General features: G+C 38.3%; 1 protein-coding gene across 1 annotated transcript in view; it reads right to left on the reverse strand.

Annotated features, from left to right (window-relative positions):
* The window catches only part of ZNF277 (zinc finger protein 277), a 42,274-nt gene that overhangs the window by 3,544 nt on the left and 14,448 nt on the right, over positions 1-24,282 (reverse strand). Inside the window, exons 2-10 of the mRNA XM_057385845.1 lie at positions 22,603-22,801; positions 19,385-19,473; positions 17,633-17,715; positions 11,960-12,051; positions 10,478-10,588; positions 8,475-8,607; positions 2,191-2,258; positions 920-1,016; positions 374-416 (exon numbers count right to left, since the gene is read on the reverse strand). Of these exons, the coding sequence (XP_057241828.1) occupies positions 374-416; positions 920-1,016; positions 2,191-2,258; positions 8,475-8,607; positions 10,478-10,588; positions 11,960-12,051; positions 17,633-17,715; positions 19,385-19,473; positions 22,603-22,801 (915 nt within the window). The remainder of the gene's footprint in view (positions 1-373; positions 417-919; positions 1,017-2,190; positions 2,259-8,474; positions 8,608-10,477; positions 10,589-11,959; positions 12,052-17,632; positions 17,716-19,384; positions 19,474-22,602; positions 22,802-24,282) is intronic.

Raw genomic sequence — 24,282 nt, forward strand, 5'->3', positions numbered from 1 at the left:
AAAAAAAAAAAAAAAACCAAACCCAAAGCAAACCAAACCAAACAAACCAAAAAAACAAACAAAAAAAATTCCAAGTCTCTGGCAGCCAGACCTGGAACTCATAGACCTGGTACTTGTAGAAACTACGCTGTAAAAGAATCTGTAAAAGAATGCTTCTAAAGAAAATAGCACACAGCCTTAGCAGTAACAACAGTTCCATAAAAATAAAGTGTTCTTGGCTTGCCTTTTTAAGCTGGCAGAAACAGTTTCCATTATGGAAAAGTTAAATGCCTCTACAAAAATAAAACCAATAAAGTTGTTTTGCACTATTCTTATGATGTGGTTTTCTCCACACTAGTGGCAAATGCTGACAATTACAGCACCTCTTACTCACCATGCTCTGACTTTATTTTAGGAAAGTGAAATCCATGTGATTTCTGGACAAAAAAAAAGGGAAGAAAAAAAATCTTATTTCCACTACTTCTACTATTCCAAGTTAAAAACAACTCAACTTTTCACAAGCTAACACAGAAATATGAACATAGACACACAAATATTAATACATGAAACAAACCCTAAAAGTTTTGGTTCATCAGAAACTTTTATATTCTGTTAAACCATAATACTGTTAAATAGTTTATTAAAACAGAAACACAGATGATAACCATAAAATATATTAAACCATCAAACCACTGTGATATTAAAGAGGCTGTTTCCTTACTGAATGTAGCAGTATGTCTGTACACTCACAAGAATACAGCCAATCACACTCTTAGTGTAAAGCTTGACTTCTCTGCATATTTTGGAGGTGCATGCAGCACTTYAGTTCTGTGCTGAAGAGGGCATTCRAATGCAGCAGCTGATTTGACCTTAACAAAGATGCTACAAACCCAATTTTTAATTCCAAAATGAAACATCTGTTATTTAAAACAAATCTTACCTGCATGTGAAGATACAGTTTTTCAGTGGTGTCTGCTTGTTGCTCACAGAACAGGCAAACTGCACATACAGGATGCTCTTCCCAGTCGGACCAGTCTCTTATGAATAAAAGTCAAAAAGATCCATTTAGTTGCGGACAAGAGACATTTCATGAAAGGGCAATTCAGATTCTRCTTTCACAACAATAAAAATAAATCCAGAGAAACGGCATACTTTAAAGGGGTGGAAAAGATAGTATGGATTTATAGCTGGATACATGATTACAATCTGGTGTACAGTCTAAAAAAAATTACAAATTTGAGAATAACTGAGCAGCTAATGTTGGGTAGTTTCTGTGCAGACAGGTATTAAATCCTACTTGAAACCACCTGCACTAACAAACAGAATATTAACTTCAATTTCTACCCAGTTTGGCAAGTCATCAAATATTGTTTTCAGTCTTTATKTTTCTAAGGTCTTTTAAAATTATTTTATACCTTTCTAATCTTTGAATACACCAGCCAAAGTCATAATCATCAGGCAGCGCTAACTCTAAGTTAGCTTAACTTCTTAAAAATTAATTACTCGCTTATGCTACATTTCAATATGTACACAGAGAATTCTTTACCCAAAACATCCATTTAAACCCTAGGACTGCTGAGAGATAGAACTATTACTGCAACCTGGTAGAGTCAAGTAAAATTAAACTTCAAGTCACAGAGAGAACCAGGAAGATCAGAGACTCTGATACCCATAAATTATTGCCTGTTTATTTAATTTGCTATGGCCAAGGAAACCACCTCTGCAGTGATCACAGGCCTGACCACAGMAGAATGCAGGGGAGGTGAATGCTGCCCTCAATCAGTGCTGCTGAGAAGCTTCCTTTGAAATCCTTTCATCTCTAGTTATTACCGTTCTATCAAACTTTTTCATGCAATTTCTTCCTCACACTGACATTTTTGATGCTTACTTTTGATTTTTAAATTTGAAMAAAAKCYWTTCAACTGTTTCCAGGTACAAAAGKAAAAAATAATRCATTTTGTSTACATCATTACAAATCCAGAAGGCTCTTGTTTGAGCTCTAGGCAAATGAAAAACAGACTTGTGGCTGAAATATGAAGTTGACAACTTTCATTGCTGAGAAGTGCTTTTAATAAGGACAACGTGGAGTTGATTTGATTGGCTTAAATGAATTTAAACTGTGTGCTAACTATGCACAGCATTTTCCCTACAACTACTTTAAAAAATAATGGTCCTGCAAGTCTGTGTAAAGRGCATGTAAGTAACTCTTACTCTTCTAGGTTATCTAGTAATTCCCGATCGTCCTCTGACTGCACTTCCTCCCAGGACTTTCCAAATTCCTAGGGGGAAAAAAAGAAAAGTAAATAAAAAAAAAACATTTCCTGATTCGTATCACACATCAACTGAACAAACATCTAAGAAGTCACAATCAATATCTTATTTTGGATCAGTTCAGTACTGCTGTGAGTAAATGGCAGTTGCATAACAACGCTTTAGCAAGCATTTTTAAAGTAACGATTATTTTTTTCATTTAACAGGGCATTCCCCACACTACAGCTGAGAGGAAGATGATTGGCACAGAGTTCTCAAGAAAAGCAGAGTGCTGCAACACTTCCAAGGTGTTCCTGAGGTGGGTATGTTATCACTGTCTCAAGTCTGCCCCCACATTTGCWCAATCCAATCTCCCTACCTTGCCTGTCATGCAGCACGTGCTGTTAATGCAGCTGTCACACCTGAGGCTTCATTGGCACAGCTACACCAGTCAGTGCCCCTGCCTTGTTCAAGGCTGTGTCAGAGAAAACATGGGGTAAACTCAGCTAGGAGTGCTCCAGAAAGGCAGTGAGAGCCAGGGCACAGACCTCTGAGYGAGACTCCAGTTTGTCTTCCCTCCTTCTCTGAGACATAAACGTAAGCACATCTATTCATGGTGTTCTGTAGTTCCTTTTACTTTTTGTGTTATTTATTTATACCTTAAAGACCTTCAGCACGAAGTATTTGACAATACATTTGTGCAGTGTTCAGCACAATGGCAAGCGCTCTCAGCATGACTGAGATATAAATAACAGGCAATAAAAAGCTGAAGAGCTCTACTCAAATACCAGCAGTGATCCTCAGCTAGTGTTTTTCTTTCCTTGGATTCCTCTTGCCTTTAAAAATAAACCCAAGCAAACTAACCAGTAATCAGAATAGTATTTTTGCACCCAGACTTCTGATGGCTGTGGAGGATTCACAAAGACTATAGCTGACGATCTTGTCCTCATTAAAAAAAAGGCAGCTAATAAAAAGATAATCCTTTAATTAATTTTATCCAAATATTCCCTCTAATAAATATAATAATAACATCCTTAGTGACGAGTGTGATTTTGCCTTTATGGTTGTTTGGAAAAAGAAAGAAAAGACATCCATCATTTAACAATTTAGTGAAAATTTTTTTAGTTGATAGTGTCTATCAGGAAAATGATAAACAATTGTCTCTAGACAGCTCTAAACATAATGTCATCATATATTACAGAATGAAAATCTGGTAATTAATTCAGTGATACTAGGTGGTAGTGTGTAAACTCTCTGAGTGAGAGGGGTGACTCATTAATGTCACCATTACTGTGACATAGCACGAAGCCATTAACACCTCTCACCACATGYTCTCCCAGCTGTGCACTAGTTTCCTATGTCTGCTAATGTTAACACCTTAATGAGCAGTGGCTCACAACCACTGCAAAATGACGAGGAGTGCTCACCATTTTTCCCCTTTACCAGCTCCAAGTATATGAGCGAAAGAGTGTGTTCAAAACAACAGCCAATATTAAGCTTCACCTTTTAATTAAAGGTGAAATGGAAAACACATGCACAATCTTTGTTATTGATGCTGTTTCCTTATGGTGTTTCTGTGAAGAAGGCAGAGAKGGGTCCTGTGAGAGGTCTCTGTTTACCTCATCTATTTATATTCAGARGAGAAAAAGGAAAAAGCAAAAAGCTAACCAGTGTTATATCACTGGAAAATTGCACGGTGAATGGATAACTAGGAACACTGTGATGAAAGTGCAAAGAGACTGAATCTGAGCAATTGGGTGGAAAAGAGCTCTTTGAAATATTCTTAAAAATCTTTCAGGTTTTTTAAATTTTTAGGWTTTTTTACACTTTTTCACTTGATGGGCATCTGGGACCAAGGGTCCCTTTATTAAGTATTCAACTTTCTATGCTCTTTCATCCAAGATGCAAGAGCTYCCAGGAATCATCTCTAGAGATTCCCAAGAAATACTTAACAAAACCAGAGAAAAAATGAGACTTGACATTGTTAATAGTTCAAACACTGGAAAATGCATAATTAAAAAAAACCCTGAAGGCCTTGCTATATACTCAGGAAACAACGACATTTTCTTTTAAATGCTTCCTTGTACCTCACAGAGAGGATGATCCTATAGAAAAGTGGRGAGAGCATGCAAATGTGTGTGGTTTGATGGTTTCCTCTTCCAAAATGTAGTCTAAATGCACAGAGATGAAATGCCTCACTGGCAATTTACCTTCTCAACTTGAGTGGAGCTCTACAGGGAGAAAGTCTGTGTGCCTCACTGGGCAACATACCCCAGCTTGAAAAGAAATGCTGAGATGGAGAAACTACAAACAGCAGCTGGTATCTCAAGCAGTGYTCCCCAAAGAGCAGTTACTCAATTACATGCAAATGGAGTTCCAGGCCTGTGGAGCTCAGAAACTCCAAACATATGTTACCTTCCCCCACAAATTTTCTATCACACTTCTTCTCACCTGTCTTGCTGTGATCATCTGAGTTATGTTACCTGTTTTACATTGCTGCAGAACTTGAGATGGCCTATCAGGAAGAAGAGAGGGCCTTACCCCAACATTAGCTAATCCATGTTGGCTGAGTTTCAGTATGAAGCACTCCACCACTTGGGGGATTTTATTAAATCTTGAACTGTCACCAATGGATGAAGGGTTTTCYCTCCACTATTTTACAAAATACACAGTGTGTAAATCAAACAGGCTAAATATAAGTAGTGACTTCCATAATAAAATATTCTTCCCCTGCTCCCCAACAGATAATAGTGATGATCTAGGGCTTGGCAGTAAGAAAACATCTTTTTGTCTTTGAAGAAAAATAAAGGCTTTATGAAACAAATTTACGAGTAAGCACTAGGAACCATATTTCAGCTTAGTAAGAAGTGCATTAATTACAGTGATGTTACATACTGCAGACACATGCCATTAGTCAATTTGAAAACAGACATTCCTACAAAGGGGAGTCTATACCTAAAGTGCTGCTGGTTACAATCAGATGAATACAGAAGGGAAGGCCTTGTCAGTCTGCRTTTGCCTCAATTCCTCTGCGAATAAGAGGGTTTTAATACTGCCTCCTGTTCATTTATGGCCTCCAACAGGCACCACAGATTACAAAGTTCTTCCCTCTCCACTTTTACCTGGCTCTTTGTGCACAGTGAGCCATGGGGCCAAAGGATAACACAGGCAGAGAAACAAGAAAATTAGGTTGKAAATTCTTTTTCTGAAGAAAAGTAAGGTAATCTACACATATATATATATAATGGATATACTGTTGCTCAGTTCTTCACACTCCAGTACCAGCTCTTCCTCTGATTTAAACTTCAAGTATTTCTGAGTAGGATTGCTACAATCCTCCACACTAACACAATAGAGACAAAAGATCTCCAAATCCACTATGGAAGTGACCCCACCACCCTTCAAGTTACTTGCCTAATTGCAAAACTACCTCTGTAATTCTATTTAATACTAAAATTTTGATACTTGCTTATGAAAGAAATCTGTCACACACATGACAAAAAAAAAGCTTCCACTCCTACTTAGAATCCCATGCAATTTATCTTAATGCTAACCTGTGGGCAACAGAACATGTTACTGATATGGATGTAGACAAATAAATTATATGGAGGTAGATGATGACAGAAGTCACAGAAAATCCAAACACTAACACAGGTATATGCACTTATGTTACTTAGTGCTGTGCAAAATTGGAAAGTTAGGGTTGGACATTGCCAATACACAGACAGAAAAGTAACTCACGATATAAAAACAGATTCYCACAACTGCACTACAAACACAAGTGAAGTGAAAAGCAGAATGGAGAGAAAGGAAGAAGGCAGGCAAGCCTACTGCTCTAAATGAAATCATCGGGAGCTGCGCCATCAGCTTGAAARGACAAGAAAGAACTGGCCAGAAGATCATGAGGCAATTCAGCATTCTCAGGCCATCTGAACAAAAAGCCCTTAAAACTTCTCAGTACAAAAGATACAAAATAAAGGAAACGGCCAGCTGCAGCTTAGGAAGACTTATACACAGTGCTTGGTGAAGATAACATGTAATGGAAAAGGATAAAAGAAGGACAATAGTGTCTCTAAGATGGCTGTAATAAGGACCATTTAAATAGCTTGAGATCTAATTGCTGATGGAAAGTCTTTATGATGCACATCCTAGAGGTAAAGCAGATAATACCATGACAATACTGATTTTTATCACAAGAGACCTACTTATTTTTATAATATATTTCTGACGGAAAAGAAACCCTCACTCAAACTGGCATATAGAATGATCCAAAGTTCAAACTTCTGTTAAAACACACAAAAAAATAGATAAATTGTACGCCTACAACTTTAGGTTAAGGTGAATTCAGCAGCAAATTTTGAAACACTACATCTGTCATTTCAGATATGATATGTAAACCATGTGTGTGTCATTGAAATTGTATAATTTCCTTGGACATCTGGAGCAAAGTGAAGCACAGACTTTTTAACACTCATTGGTAAAAACGGGTAAATCTTGATAGTACACATTAAAAAAAATTCTGGTAAGTTGAGAGKTGTTACAGGAGAGGAAGCAAAATCACTACATCAAGTCACTACRGAAAGCAGATCTCGTGTAAAATCTAGAATTCACTGAACATAGACTCAGCTTGAAAAAACCCATCCTATACATTTAATATAATCTACTGTAGACCACACTTTCACTATGTAGGAACATTCCTAAAAATAACCTGTGTGCAAACACACATTTTATAGTGAACTATCTTATAAGTATTTGACAGAGTTTTTAGTCTTTTTTCAATCTTTATTTTAAAAAATCCTTTTCTTTAAAAGAAAAGGATGTCAGCAGTTCTGATGAGGATACAGTTTGAAGGACCAGCAAGACTAACTAGAAACAGTCCCCTGAGTAGACTGTAGACAACTGCAAATGTGGGGAAAGACAACATGGCTGTAGCAGAGCATGYAGAGCCAGACAAAGTACTGTGATCACTCAAAATATGTCCCAGAAGATGCACTGGCACAGATCCCCCCTGCATGTCTCAAATTTCTCAAGTAGTACTTCACAGTTCTCAGAGATTCTGGGCAGTCATCTAGCTCAGTTTTCTGATCTAAGATGGAACAGATTAAAATCTGAACAATGAATGCCAGTTAGAGACAAAAGATAATTAAAAAAGGATGTCAAATTCTGACAACATAATATTATGTGCAGGACAAGCAGAGAAGAAATAAACTACTAAAATCACTTAAAACAATTACATTAAATTAAAATCTTTTAACTTCCAAAGGAGAAGTAAATGCTCAGTTCTGTTTAGGATCTAAGAACATCTACCCTACAGAACTTCACAACTTTTTCCCYACTGTGTAGCAAATACAGGTCAGTTTTCAAAGTTGTGATATTTTAGTAWCTAGAAAAAAAACCCCAACCAGGTCTCAGATCATTGATCTTTGGAAGAAAAATATAAAATATCACTGAGGGAATTCATTCTATCTTGGGTAGAAAGGGCTTGGTAGAGCATTAAACATAGATGTTTTTGTTCTCAATATTAAAGTAAAACCCATGGACAGATATTAAAGGAAAAGAGTAGGTAAAACAGCCAAGAATGCTTATTTATAACCTGGATATTAGCACATGTAGAAGGCACAAAGACTACTTCAGGTAACTGTAGTTATTTCTGGGACAGAACATAGCAGCTTTTGAAGCAGYTCCTATATTGCTAAGTTGAAGGCAGCAAGTGAAAATCTGTTCCATACACATGTACACACTCTCAAAGTCTGAGATTAAAAAAAATATTTAGCAACATACACCTACCTGGAGGCTAAAAACTAACAGATTTTCTTTCATCTATGTCTTTCATTTTCCTTCTCTTTGCATTTAATTTATACTCTGAAGAGCACTTCCAGCTTAAGGTTTGTAGAAAACAAGCTCAGAGCCAACAGCTTAAAGTTAGACCTCCATTTACTTAATTGCTTTATCTCACTTTCCCTTCTGGTTATTAAAGCAGAGACTGAGCACTAATGACATGATGATTAGTGTCTCTTCAAGCTACATTCGTGCATCTCTCAAAATCAAATCTTAACAAAGAATGTTTACTAGTGCTTAGTTTGACAATTATCCAGGATATCACACATAAATGAGCATACTTCTTAAGAATCCTCCACTTGATTTTTGACCTTTATACTAATTGCTGATTTGGATTTATTCACTTTTAACTACATAATGTCTGTATCTCTTTAGTCAATTTACTAATTATTCATAGAATTACTTACCAAGTAATTAATTATATAAAATTTGTCATATTCTTTGTTTTTGGCATTGATTCTGCGATGCTGCTTCTTTCTCATGTGATCTTTAAGTGTGTTTTTGTCTCTGAAGATTTTTTCACAGTATAAACACTGCAAGCTAAGATAAAAAGGTAAACAGGTCAACATGTTAAAATGAAAATAGTGCAAGATAATAACCTTAAATAAGCTGGAGTTATATGTAGTAAGATTAATCTTAAGCATGTGAGAACAAACTAAATGAAAGAGAAAGCTTATTTGAAAAAACCCACAAGATAATCTTAGATCACAGCAGAGTCAATCAAACACAGAAATAAAAATGACAGAAAATGAAAAACACAGATAACAAGAACGTTTACTGTTTGCCCCATATGCAAAGTGGGAGAAAAGTCTGACTACCCAAAATTAACATGGAAAGGCTGCTGATTGGTCAATGTGTGAACTCTTAAAATCAGCATGGACTTATACTGACACCCAATCCATCTGTAACTGTTTCTTTGTAATTCAGAGCGAAAAAAACCAAACTCTGAACACACTACTTTTCTTTTGAAACAATTTAAATTAACTAAACAGAAAGTTTATACAGTTCTATCTCRAAGGAGGGTGGCAAATGAAAGTTTGCCAGGGTGGTCAATGGGTTTTCAAATCCTGAGAAATAAAATTTAGTAAGTAAATTCATACACACACACACACGTATATATAATTCATAGACAGACACACATACACATATGTACATGCCTATRTGTACCTGGATATGAAGTATTACCCACATACACACTACTTGAGGAGATGAAAACATTCATTAGCAAATGAGAATTTTACCACAATATATCTTCCAGAGCAAGTCAAACCAAACATAAGTATATGCACTGCCTTAGATCAGCATCATAGAACAGTTTTGGTTCCAGATTCCCCTCAGCTCTTTTGTGTGGAGCAACAGTTCAGGATTCTCAGTATTGTTTTGCCTTCCAAGACATTTAAGAAGTTTTGAGCTCTCCTTGTGCTTACAGACGTCAAATCAATATTGCCTTGCTGGTGAATCATAGGTCTGATGGCAGAACACATGTCTGAATTTTATATCTGCTTTGCTCCACCTGCTAACAGCGAAGTGTTTGCTCTACTTGAGAGGGGCATTTCCAGGAAGAGTACTGAAAGCTTTCTGTCAGCATGGATAGCGCAGTCTTACTGGCCTGAAACAAGATTCTTCTCCTCTAGTAATTTATTTTCAGTGTTACTATTTATTCAGTAATACTATTATTYTCAGTATTTCAGTATTACTACTCTACTAGCATAGCTAGTAAGTCTGTTATTAGCAGTAGGGGGAGTGGCCTCTCACTACCCTGGACACAATTTCAGCATGTGCATTAACTACAGAGAGGATCAGCTTTGGAAAACTCCAGCTAACTGAAAGCCTTAGGTCCTACTGGTAAAGAGTAGAGCTGCTAAAAATTATCAGTGAGCATGGTAATTCAGTAATTAAGCAACACTGATGATAAAAGGAATTCTTAATATGTCTTCATTTCTGGAAAATGTTAACATGCATCTATCCCCTTCGGCTCTGGAAGGTACTCTGAAAGCAGCACAAAAGAGAGAGACCAAACATCCCACAGTAATGGTATATGGAGGCAAACAAAGATTGGCAAAAAGAACTCTGTATTCAGTGATTAAAGTGATCTTTAATAAAAAGCTTGTTATGATGAGAAAGAAGATTAATGCTCAGCTATGAGAAAAAGGCATGTGCTATTGCTGATGTCAATGGAAACTGTGCAATGCATAAATGAAGCACTGCACTTGACTTCAAACTATGAACTGTTATGAATTAGCTTTCAAGAAGTCAACAAAAGGACTTCTAAGAGGACTCACAATAAACATGCTCTCTTTGCTTCTTCTTAATTAGCCACAAATGTGGAATTAATTTTTACCTACTATTTCCAAGTTCAAAGGAATATGACCCAAGTTTATTGAAAACAAACAAACCAAACTCTACTTACTTGTCAAGCTTCCCCTGCAACACAGCCAAAAATTCATAGCAGTTCACAATGTTATCTGGCAGCCCAATGTTAAAAGCATGCTCTCTTGCCATATGATTGAGAAGGACAGCTCTACAAAAGACATTCAAATAGAATGTTACATATTTWTGGATACATATGAGAATTATTCAAATAGTGATTTAAAATACACCAATGGCTCTAAAGTTGTGTAAGAGCCAACATTAAATAAAGAATAATAGTCTTGCTGCCGCTGCTAGGAAAAAAGAATGCAATTTTATTGAAATAGGAAGTTTTTAATTTTCAGCTCTGCTGAATGTTCAGTAACATTTCAACTGCTTAAGCCACCAGCATGAAATATAATCTTTTAAATGAAAATGACTGTATAGYTTATTTTGACCCTCACTGTTAGCAAAGCTCATTCATTACCTTGTATAAGCAAATCACACTTCAAACAACCCCCTTGAGAAACATTCTTAAAAGCCATTTGTCAGTCTTCTCCATGCTGSTTAGCAGAGCAGAAATTCTTGGATGCAATGTGCTTTTACATCAATATTGCTTCACACAGCACTAGCAACATGAATGGCACTCAAAAGCACACACTAATAAACATAATGGATGTTCAGATAAGATATTCTTCTAACACAGATAAACTGGTTAATTCCCTAGGTGCCCAGACTCTCCTTATRCCTCAGCTTCTGCTTTTGGGGACTAAAGAAACACCCAAATGTTGACACTGGCTTTTATCACAGTTCAGCACGATTTTCAAACAGGCACTCTGCCTGTCAGACCCAAGAGGAAGCAGAGGATGAAGTTCCTGGGGGCTGAACAACGTGAACTTCACTGCACCACGCAGTAAAGAGGGACACTCAYAGAACACTGGGATGACCTGCAGGAATATGACCTCAGGTTCTTGTGCCCCTCCAGATTACCAGAACATGCAAACAGGCTTAGCCTCTCCAACTGAAACTGATGAACTCTGTATGAACAAAGTTTCTTTGGAACGTGCACTTCAATGCAACTCTTGCTTGTACTTGACTGCTGCTGCAAAGCACTCCGTTCTTGCTCTAATTTTCCTCTCCTCTTTTTCATCTGATACTCAAATTCACATTAGTTAGGTGAGCTTTAAATAGGAAAATGTACAGCTGGATAGAAATATTTTTTTAACCACCATACTGGCTTAAACAGCTCTCCTTTTCACTAAAACAGCTGCCAAAAAAAGTCTCTCTTTAAAATGGTTCATTCCCAACCCCAGCCTACTGTGTAGTAGAAATAATTGCACAGGAATAAATAAAAAGGCCTGAGAAGTAGGACAGGATCCATTTTAAATGGCAATTCAGTTGAAAGAAATACTTAAACTATACTTTAATTTTATCCTCTGAGTCCCACCTTTATGCATTAACTGGTTCAATGACATTAAAAACATAAATAATACTGAGTAGATATCAAAAAATAAAACAAAAGCAAACAGAGCAATAAACAAACCTGTTTCCTGTGAATTCTTGATCACAGAACATACACATACCRTGAAAACTTGTGTCATATCTCTCTTGTTGTTGCTGTTCTAGAATTTTTCTCTATGAAAAGAAACAGATATAGTTATCCAGAAAAAATCATTCCATCACATAAGCTTATACGTATTTACCTTACTGGTAACAATGAACACATAAAATTCAAATGTGCTGCTGTCACAAACCAGATGTTAGACTGTTTTGAGTGTGGGTTCTCACAAAAATTCCTAGTTTTTCAAAGCAGTATGTGCCCTAGTTAAGTTCCAGTAAAATTGTCTTAAGTTTATATACACAATGCATGGAAATAAACACAATCCACAGTGAGATCTTATGCAATTATTTAATTCTTAAAACATATCAGTTCATCATTTCTACCTATGATTCAGATTCACCTCTGGAATCAATGAGCAGGTTTATGGGTAACCACCTAACACCCACTGGAATGATAAATTCAATCCTATATGGCTAATTGCAGGCAGCCTACAGGGCTTTTTCCTAATATGGGATGCAGCCCTGGCAGTTTCTGTAAGAAGATATAGCCCATACCAGACCCAGGGAAAAGGAGAAGGTCATTGCCTTACCCTGGTTCTGTTTGAGGTGAGGTAACTGCTAGGCCAGACACTTTAGAGCACTTGGTGCACTTTTCCTAACAACAACAAAATCATGCAGCAGGTGGTTTTTCTCCGTTGCTGAACAGCAGCAGTGTAGTTGTACTGTGGAGTTACTCTGCACTKCAGACAGAAAGGCCATAATCATCTGGGACATGGGGGAATCAATGTCTGCATTAAAATAGCGTATTTCCAGCCTAGCAACACACTACCCTGTACTTGTGTTTTAAATACAGACAACTGGGAAAGGACTTAATTTCTGTGCAACATAGAGGYGCTGCTGCATGCCTTTTGACATTTAGGATCCTGACTGAATTTCTTAGGGGATTTTCTCAATCTCTTTATCTCTTTAGAATTTGAAGTGAAACTTCGTGTTTCTCACCTGCCTCTTTAGTAACTCTTTGAAGTGGATTAAAGCCCAAATTTATCCATAGGTTATAACTGAATTACACTCAGCTACACCTGTTGGATAAACTCCAGAGAACACAGAAAAGAAAGGAAAAGAGAAAAGAAAGGAAAGACACACCCCCTGAACTCCAAAAGAAGTGAGAGGAAGGCTTGAGCTATTGTCACGAAAGGCTCAAGTGGGTCGTGCAGTGCAGACGGGCTGTGTGGATGCACCATGCCACATCCCACTGCCCACTGAGAGATGGCAGGASACTGACACTGGGCAAATAAATGTCCTGTCTGCTTCTCTTCCACAAAAGCACCCAGTGAGGGGCACTGGGGTGACACGATGCCTGTCTAGAGCGCAGGAGTGCTGCAGCTGAGATGCCCTCAGCCTGGGGTCCGTGGCTGCCGGGGCACACGGGTACACTGTGCCACAGCCCCTTCCAGGGCCCGTAGCCAACCACAGCACTGGGCAACTGCAGCTGCTGCACATCAGCTAAGAGTCTGAAAACACCCTGAAAACACAGATCCTGGGGCTTTTCTGTCTGACCATTATAAACATAGTTTATGTTCTTTGTAAAACACACTGCCCAACATGGGCAAAGAAGGGCCTGTAGAATTTTAGCAGTATTTATTAACATGCTGACATGACTAGGTACCCTGTAAGCACTKCTGATGTTGCATTACACTAAACTCGGCTAACATCCCTGTCCCTTCCAGTGCTCAGCTTCAACCTTGTCTTGCCTCAGCTTAAGATTGTGACAAACTGGGATCATACAAACAGCTCTTGCTGGGAAGTTGGTATAGCCCGCAGTCTTGGTGAAGGCTCTTCTTCAGGGTGTTTACTCATTGGGAGAAAGAGAAGCCTCTTCACCTAAAAGTACCAGTCAGATGACAGGTGAGTAGTGGTATACATGACAGCAAGACAAGGTCAGTGCTGTTGTAGGAAGTATGCATTTTCAAACCAATAGGTTTTAGGATTAAACTCTTTTTCCTTAAGAAACATCCCAATGGCTTATATTGTCACTGCCCCTCCATGTATCTCCAGCTTTGCTGCCAGGACTTCTTGCCTGCCACTGCTTCACAACTACAAGTTCTTTGTCAAGACTGTGTTTTCCCAAAAGACCGTATCTGTTTTGTATTTCACAGCCTTGTCACCTGTTCCAGCAAGTTGTGCTCTCTAACCTACTTCAGGCTCATTCCCTGGCCTCTCTCAATACATCACAGTCACCATTATGTCACTGCATGACATCCACCTTGGCTAGCTCCCTGCTGCAATACAGRCTGAAATATTCCTAAACTGCAGTTTCAAAAYTGYGAAATGAAATGCTTCAGGCAACACMTTTTAAAGACAACATTTGTCTTTGTTTGGGTTTGCTGCTGGAGATAGCATTTAGGATTCAAAGGGTGCAGAAAAATCACCAAAAGTTGTATAGTTCTGGTTTTTATTCTACCAACTCACATGAGCCCATTTGCCAGCTCACTCTTAATTGCTGGACTTGTCTGGACGTAAAAGGATTTACAAAGCAAAATAACTATTTAACTTGCAAGCCAGTGCTCAGATTGCAGCAAAAGGAAATGAAAAAATAAACAGACTTTATTGCTGTAACTAAAGGAGTRACTCCACTAGCCCCAACTACAGCTGCAGCCTGATTTCACAAAATCCTTCTGTGAAAACTGAGGATACAATTCTGATATGGAGAACAGYGATAATTGAAAACTATTTCACACCATAAGAAGAATGCATACCTCATTCTTTTCTAATTTAATTACTCTGTAAACTAAACTWGCACTTGCTTTAGGCTAAATTCTCCACTCATTCTTGAGTTTGAGGAAATGTTGACTTGCAGAGGAAACGAGATTGCTCACCAGCCAACAGACTCCACACACCCTTGGCACTGCTGTGGAGAAAAGGCCTAGTGGGTATAGAACTGCATAGTACAAAACACCACAAAATCAGAAACAAATGCCCTTTAAAAAGTGAAAAAGTACAGGTCAATCTGTAGCAGCCAGGAGCTATTACTGTAACAAGATGGTTCTATGAAAACATCAGCTGCATGCTCAATCACAACCCTCTTGCCTTTCTCAAAGCCACAAATGAGACACATGCTTGGGAAACAAACATCATTATRACATTGTGTGCCCATGTACAAAACTCAGGATGTCTTTCACAAACCCAAAGGGATTGTAGGAAACTGGAAAAGATATGGAGAATTGCAGCAATGATGCACACTGAAGATGCACCAGATAGCACCCTCAACCTCAAATCAYCTAAACATTTAGGCTGCAAAGAATTTCTTGAAAGCAACAAGTCCAACCCCTGTGCCCAAGCAAGGTCACCTCTACTTGATTTTCCAGAAGTGTGTTGGGTTTTGTTTTGCCTGTCTCCACAGATGTTTGACCACCCTCACAGTAAAAAACGTGTTTTGTTTCCAGGGGGAATTTCCTGATTTTTAATTCACGCCCATTACCTCTCGTCCTTTTGGTGGGCGCAACTGAGGAGAATCGGACTCGTTTTTAATTTCCATCAACTATTTATATACATCTTTAAGTTCCCCCGTGAGCCTTGACTTCCAGACTTGACAGTCYGAGCTGCCTCAGCCTCTCCTTGTATATAGGATGTCACAGTCCCATAAGCATGAGAGTGGCTCAAGGAATCCTGCATCTTTCTTGTACTGGGGAGCCCTGCACTGGACCCAGCACTCCAGATGTGGTCTCAGCAGTGYTGAGYAGARGGGAAKGATCATCTCTCTTGACCAAACTGCAACACTCTCCTCTACAGCCCAGGATGTTGTTCTTCTTTGCCATGAGTGTGCACTCCAGCACAGGACTAATGAAAGGCATAATGTAAGGTAGATAGATCAGGAGACAAATCATGAATGCTTTAGATAATACTAAGGACAAATTCTTCACTACCTCTTCTAGTATAAAACCAGCCACATGTGACATGACAGCTTCAAAAAAACCAAATAGATGGTTCTCTCCATCAATAGGTGGTTAAGCTGTGCAACTCACWCCTGTAGGTAGTGGGGGTCCTGGAAGTTTTTATGGATTCACAGTTGGAGGTTCATGTTGCAGCATCCAGAAATTTTTGAGTTGCCAATTGCAGGAGACTAAATGAGTATTTTGGGAAAGAATCACCACTAGATCAGAAGACAGCACATACCAGAGACACTTGGCTGTTGTCAGGGTTAAGATACTGATCTAGACAAACCYTTTTTACTGGTCCAGGATGGCTTTGGAAGAGAAGCATGCTAGGCATGAGTGCATCAGCTGGTTTTTTTCAGAGTCCATGCCAATCCAGTGGACCTACAGGGAATGCAGGTTTCAGCTCACGCAACTCCAAGTCCATGGAAATCCCCAGAGGAAGAATTACCACACTTCTCCTTTGCAGGAGTTGGGATCCTATRGAAAGCTGAGTAAAACTTGCACATATTTCTGCAGTTCTGGGATTCACTCGTCATGTACTTCAAGCTGAAGAATATTACTGTAGCCAGCAWAYTGAAACAGCATTCACAGAGTAGCTGAACCAACCAGATTTTGCCTGCCAATCCCAACTTCCCTAGGACTAGAGTTCGGGTTTTGTAAAGCCTTCTTCATTCTGAATGCTTATCACTTAAGGTGTCTTTATTTGCATGCTGTGTATGTACAGACTTGTAACATAAACCCAGCAGAAGAAACAGAATAACAAAGGGTTAAAAGGCCTGTGTTGACATTTCTCAGGCCACAGCTGACAGTGCTGAACTGAGGAACRTATTTATGTAAAGACCAAAAGGCCTGCACTACAACATCTCATAGTACAGATAACATTCCAGCAGAATWCCCTACATCCTAACATGAGGAGGCTGTCAACAAGGCTGCCATGTATCACATAACATTCATTTTTTAATTAGCCCAACRGCAAAACAATACTCCAGATGTGTATTTCAAAGAAGAAAACAGAAAAAAACTCACTGGTCAACAACCCAGACTAAGACTCCTGGAAGCTGGTCAGCATGAGTTTAACTTGAAGGACCATCCATTCAGAACTGACAGGGTCTAGAAGTTAAGCAAGGTCTGTCTAGAGTACTAGGTTGCCATCACCAGGCAAGAAGAACCAGAGTGGTTCATGTGGACTCAGGAGCTGGCATTTCTTGTCCTTTGCAACTCACAGAATCAAAACTGGCCAGACTTCCTCCACTCACACACCACTGTGAGCACAAGACTGTGATTTAATAAAGTCTGGGAAAGACAGTGCAAATGCACAAAAACAACTTGCTCAAAGATTTTGTAGGTTCACTTTTCCTGCAGATGGTATCACACACTGAGTTTTATTTTGCTAATATCCCTAGATGTAGATTATTACATGAAAGATAGTGTGTCAATGCATTGCAGATCTGTGCACTCAGCCTTTTTCAGTGTTCTGASCATATTTTCTGCTCCTGTGGAACACTGGAGCAGAACCGTAAACCCATAAATTTATTCGGAAAAACCTATAAACAGGGATTTTGTGTGTGTTTGTGCAGCAGCTAGGGAAATGAGCTTAAAAAATATTCAGAATTTTGCCATCTAGCAAAAAAATTATTTCACTTTAAAATACCTACTATGTTACCACATATTATTCCATTGGAATGTTTACCTTAAAAAATGAAACAACAGAAATTTCTTACCAGTCTCTTTTGCTGAAGCTCTTCTCTAAGTAATCTGTCTTCTGGTAAAACATCACACAAAAGAAAATAATTGTCCTGTTCTTCTGTTAAGAGATTAGAAAGTGTGTGTCAGGAATGGGAAGTTGCAGCTGCTTTGAATATTTCTGGTACACAATTTGCTAAGCCTTTGGAGTATGTAAGGAATGTAAGAATATGATTTTTAATCTATAAAAGTCAGTTACTTTAATAATTTAATGAAACATGTTTAAATATTTGTGGATATTTATATTGGAGTATAAAGGCAAAAGTCTTGCATAGCTTTTTTCCATTACCAGCTTTATTAATTTTTRTGATGGTTCTTCTGGATGCATAAAACAATTACATTTTCTACTGGTTACAGATTAAAGTCAGYATGAAAGAAACATGAAATCAACTTTATCTCATCAGTTATCTCCTTAAGTAATTGTCAATTTTCAGTAGCTACCACAACTTGGTTTATCCTCCCCTTGCTCTGACCTATCACTTTACCTTTTACCATCAGATATTTTTCCACCTGTAGATATAAGCATCTCATACATTGAGACTTGCMTACTTTACATTTCTAATGATGTATTTTACCCATATTTTATCTTTAGTAACCTTTCTACTATTTATGGTCATATCCAACTGAAGAAGACAACGATTTATATTGAAAGGAATTAAAAATACTCAGCATGACAAAAAATACAAAAGAAAATGGACTGAAATAAGAATTTTCTGAAGAGACAAGGAGGGAGAGAGAGAGAAGGCTCATTGGTATGTTGTAATTCTGGTATTCAGGTGCTTGGCTTGCAATTTTCAAACTGGGTGGTAAGCATTAAAATTTCAGAAGCAAAACTATGCATTTGTTAAGAGAAATAGAATTACAATTTTTGGAGTGATTTTCATGTTTTCTAGGACCACTTYTCTTTAAATTATTTTGAATAATTAAAAAAAAATTACTTTCATCCATTTGGTACTCAGTTTTCACCTTCTAACCATCTCTGACACAAGCTGCATGCACTGTTTCCTCTATTTAAAGGTGTCCATTGAGAATGAAAGATGCAGAAAAGCCCTGAAATTCTTATCTATTTTAGGTAAACTGTATTTTTCTGTCAGAAAAGTAAAGCCAAAGTAATGTACTAGCTACTTCTGAGAAAAACATTCCTTCACACAGTCAACACTGTCCTTACAACGGAATGTGCCACCATACCGACACAGCACAACGGTGAACTATGGCTTCAGTCTTGTGCTGGAGCCCAGAAAATTGCAGAATTGCACTGCTACTGTGAGGATAATGTCTCCTGACACTGTTGGGGCAGTGAACACTGTTGCAGGGGAAAGGAAGGGGCTTGTGGCCAGGGCAGGTGGTGGGCAGGGTAAAGTCAGAAAAGGCAGCTCACTGGGAATCATCTCATCACTCTTCATTTTGGAAGGACTGTCACTAATTATTTATGCATCAGGTACTGGTACCTCCCCAGCCATGATGTGAGCAGCTCTGCTTGTAGCCCTTGACTTGCAGGGCCCCAGCTCACAACACATTAAAGCATGTACTGAGCTCATCCTCACTCAGCATAGTGCTGAAGAATGTGCTGCAATCTTTGGAAAAGCTAAGTTTAAATATGTGCTTAAGAGTTAAACATTACTTCTGTGGTTTTCTGACCTAGTGTCAGACACACTCTGTGATCAAAGCAGCAGTACATGCCAGAAATTACCACATGATCTGCCCAGCAGAGTAGCCAGCAGCATACTTACCTAAAGGAGCTTTTGAATTTGTTCTTATCACACTACAAAAGTCTGTGATAGGCTGCTCTGCAAATCTCCTCTTCCAGTACAAGATGTAGCTTTAAAAATAAGGGGAAGACTATCAGTGAAAATGGAAACACCAAAAAAAACTTTTAATAAACAATTGATCAGCTGTTGTTTTTTTAATGCTCTAAATTCTTAAGTGTTTTCTTTTCTTTTTTTAACTCCTGCGTCCATTTTTTCTCCTTTATACTAGTTTTCAATTTTAAGAAATTAATTCAGTTTCACTTAAACTGGGTTTAACTGTGCTGTCAAAGTGAAGAACTCAATAAGCATATTTGCACCAAGCTTTGCATAAACACTGTGACCTATTCACATCTTCAGATKGATGTGCCACTCAGAAGCAGCTTTACTGAAAAGATGTATTACGAAGCACTCCCAAATTCCCCAAATATTGTGCTCTGTGCTCTGCAAGATGCAGTCGGAAGCTGAAACTCAGTAAAAACACCAACTTGACAAAAGTGAGATTTTGGCAGGTCTCCTGTGGAGTTACAGTGAAAGCTGAAGTTTGGCAGGCAAGTAGAAAGACAGAAAAATGAAGTCCCTGAACACCTGGGGGTAAGACAGCAGACAGAATAAGAAAAGCCCTAAACACATCTTGAAAGTTTAACCCATCAACTACAGTTGTTTAAATACATTCTGTACTATCTTTGTTGGTATTACAGCTGCATCAACAGAATCCAACTGAGGTAACATTCCCACTGAACTAGGAAGCTATTGTCTAACCAAAAGAAATCACCACTTCACTTATAAGATGAAGGGAACCATGCAATTCATGTGCCAATTATTTATAATTTTACTATTAAAAAKAGTCTGAAAATGCTTAAGTGCTTGTTTATATTTATAGCCATATACAATACAAATCATGGGAGAGTTGCTAAGGTAAAGGCTATTCAATGATTGCTTCTTATAATGTGCCTTCAAATTAAGAAAAGAATAATTAAAAAATCAGATATCATTATTATGAGGGCATTTTTAAATMGCAGCAGCTTTTAATACTTGTGCAATCTGTAAGTTTACTTGCCACAGCTATCACATCCCATGGTGGCTCCTTTTACCTCTATTTACCATTTTAGCTAATATTACGTGAAGAGTTCCACTGCAGCAACCAAGGAACCAGCACACCTTTGTTTCTGCTGCCTCTGCCATGGAGAGGGGTAACCTCTGGTGCAGCAGACAAGCGTGGCTGAGGCTCATTCAGCAGCATCATTAAATGTCAGCAAGTGAGAGGTGAGCCTTTTGTTGTCACCCTGCCCACCCCACTGTTTATAATGCATATTGAAAGAGTTGCTACACAGAACTGCAATTCTTCCRAACTAAATCATCCTCCAGGATTTATTTATTATTTATTTTAGGATATAAATGGGCAAATGAAGAGATTTCAARATCTCGTTCATTAAAATGTCTGTCCCTTGCACTGAGAGAAATGAACACTGGTACAAACTCACCTGCCTGTAACTGTTTGTGTCACAGACATTATAGTTAAGGGATTTCATATCATAAGATTTAACCCAAATAATCAATGACCAAACAAAACCAATGCCTTGTCATACTTCCAGGAAGACAGAATGAGTGATCATGTTAAGTCACGAAGCAGAAGCTTATTCCTCTTATCTCTTCCACCTGCCCATATGCCAACTTATCTTTACTCTTCAAAGTTTAGGAAAAAAAAATAGCTTTCTATTAGCATTTGTCTTTTCTGGATTATCCACTTCTTGCAGTTCTGTCARGAAGGGTATTCCTAAGACTGGATGTAACTCATTGCTAAGTATAAAAATAATACTATCGTTTCAGTTGATCCCCGTATTTTCCACACCTCAGTTCAACACCTCAGAATACACTCTCCCTTTTGTGCATAGTATTAGACTTTTTTACTAATACAGCAAATCAGAGAAAGCACACTTCAGAGTAACAACTCCATCATTTCACATCCTGGGGCCACTTTCTGTAAGATTTGGCTACCTTCCAATTGCATTAGSAGCAAAAAGAATCTAAATGGGCACTCTTTGAAGAGGTGATTTTAAAATACATTTCTATTAATGCAAAATAATTCCCCCAAGCACACTTGAACTGGCAGTCCATGACTGAGCAGCTCTGATCCCTCTATTTACCTGAAGACACTAGTATTATCTCCAAAGAACACTACATTCGCCTTCTGCATGCCTTCAGCAGAAAAGCAAACAAAAAYCACCATCAGTTTTCAATTTTAAGTAATGTTAAACTCATACATCTGATTAAGGATTTACATGGCTTATATTTCTTTTCCTAAATTATTTTGTATTATTTCTTTTGAGTCTTGATAGACACAAGCTCTTAGTTTTGACTGAGTAACTAATAAAATGACCTACTAGAAAAACCCATTTTAGTCACGGAATTATTAATCTAACACYTAAACATTACATCAGAACTACCTACAGACTGGAAGGTACTGTCCAGCCTTTCTCTGGCCCATACATTACTGTGGGAGAAAGCAAAATGCCAAGCAAGTACCTCCTCTCTGTAGTTACAAGCCAGCTGGGGCCATGCCAGCTACTGGAGGAAGTTAAGAGAGAGAAAGCCAAATGTGACCCTGCTGAGATGATCAATGACACAGCTGTAGAGGAGTCACAGTTGTATGTAGATCTCAGTATTGTAAAGCACAGTTAAGGATTAAATGTGATTTCGATAGGGAAATACTGTCAGTCTTAAAATGYCACTAACAAATTTCATCCCAGAATGTGAGCAATCCTGTACTGAGCAGCTTCTGTGTACAATACACAGCTTTAGGACATTGCACACGGGTAGAAATAGTCTATCCCTACATAAATAAAACCCCAGATTAGGAGAGCTGTTTGTCTGGAATGGGCTTTGCTAAAAAMCAGCTTTCTAGTTTGCACACAACTTGCTGATTAGCAACAGGACCTGAGAAGACTCTAGGATATGAAAAAAAATGTCAAACACAGGAATTGCCATGCATTCTAAAACTGATTTCCCTAGACCCAGCAAAATCTAGGGACTAGGGTGAGTGAAGGGAATAGGAAAACAAAYTTATGATCCACTAGCAAATTTCTCATAAGAAAAATTAACAGAAATCCTCCCACAATGTCTTTTAAAAAATACGATCTCTACCTTTCCAAAGCTTTTAATAACATCACATACACACTCATATTCARTGATATAACCCTTACCTTCTAAAGTCTGCAACCAGCTTCACATCTGCTATGACGAGCTTGTGTTCAATAATCATGTGCTTCAGGAGCTGGTTTTGTTCTGCTAAGACATAGCATTCTTCACAGAAAATACACGGCACATCCGGAGAACTTTCTACTGCATCAACACCACCTGGACTTTCTGGCAGAGACAGAGGCTCCAAAATACACTCGGTATCTAAAATAAATAAAAATAGTAATTAATTTTGACTAAGTGAATAAATGTACATCTCCTGGAGTACTTTTAGATGGTACATGTACAACCAGTTTTGCACTTTAATTTTCCAAATTATGCTTTTATTTATTGCATAATACTTCTACAATTTTCTGACTGATTCTCAAAGATCTGTATGTACTTGTCTTGCCTTTTTTTTCCCCATCAGCATCTAATTTGYTGCTCTATGACAAAAGACTATCCTTGATAAAGCTGACTGTGGCASGGAAGGTTATGCCCACTGAAACACTTTCTAATTGCACAGATGTTGAGGAAGGGGCAGCCATGCTACATGTGGGAAGGTCAATGGCCCATGTCAGACACAAGTTGTTCAAGTGACAGCACACAGAGGTGAGTCCCTGCCACACGTTGTCCTGGGGTTATATGTGTGTGTTCCTGATTTAACCAACACTGGTCTAAATTCATAAGCTCTTCCATTGGCATAAATTAGTGTAATTCATTAAGAAACATTACGTGAACATGAGAGTTCAACAGTTGGTCCCATCAGCCTAACTAAATTCCAGCTGTCCAAAAATGAACYGTGGTGTTCATTTTCCAAATTAATCACATCTCAGTCTTGGGTAAGTGTTCATATTGAAAGCAAAAGTGAATTTCAACATGTATCTTCAATTTTACCTACATCAGTTCTGGATGGCAAAAGAAGAGTAAAAATAAACAGAAAAAAGTTCCCCATGTTTTTGCACTCTTGAGGTAGAAAACTGAAAACATGGGTCTCTTTGACTGYTGTTCCATGAAGTTAGTTTGTGCAGCAGCAAAATAAACTCTGTGTCTCTGGATTCCTGCAGTGGCATGAACACCTCTGTCGAAAAATGAAATTTCACAGAATCACAGAATGGATGAGATTGGAATGGACCTCTRGAGGTCATGTGGTCAAGGAGCACTCTCAAGCAGGACCACCCAGAGCTGGTTGCCCGAGACCATATCCTAGTGACTTTCATTCCACAACATCCCCGGGCAACCTGTGCCAGTGCTCAGACACCCTCACAATGCAATACCATTTCCAGATATTCAGAGGGAACCTCCTGAGYTTCAGTTTCTGAAGATATCTGAAGAATGTAGAAAAAGGCCTTCCCTCTAGTTTGCTATTTTGTCATGCAGGAATTTTAAAATACACATGGTTAAAGAAATCTTAATTAATATTACCAGATAGAAGCAGCAATCTCAACTTTCACCTTAAAAAAATCACACGTATTTATATATATACATATATGATACATTGGCAAGTACACTCAATCTGACAATCTGGTAACTTGCTAACATGGAAAATCTGAAAAATAATTAAAAAATCGTAATAATTTAGCTTATTTCCTAGGAGAATATATTCACAGACAGACCTGGGAAGCTGCTATGAATTCTGTGCCAAACCTGTGTCCAGGTAGAGGAACGGCACAGAGAGGGGAATGAGGCTGTCCTCAATCGCACAC

This window comes from Malurus melanocephalus, unplaced genomic scaffold (genome assembly GCF_030028575.1).
Source record: "Malurus melanocephalus ecotype Western Australia unplaced genomic scaffold, MMel_1.1 scaffold_880, whole genome shotgun sequence".
NCBI lineage: Eukaryota > Metazoa > Chordata > Aves > Passeriformes > Maluridae > Malurus > Malurus melanocephalus.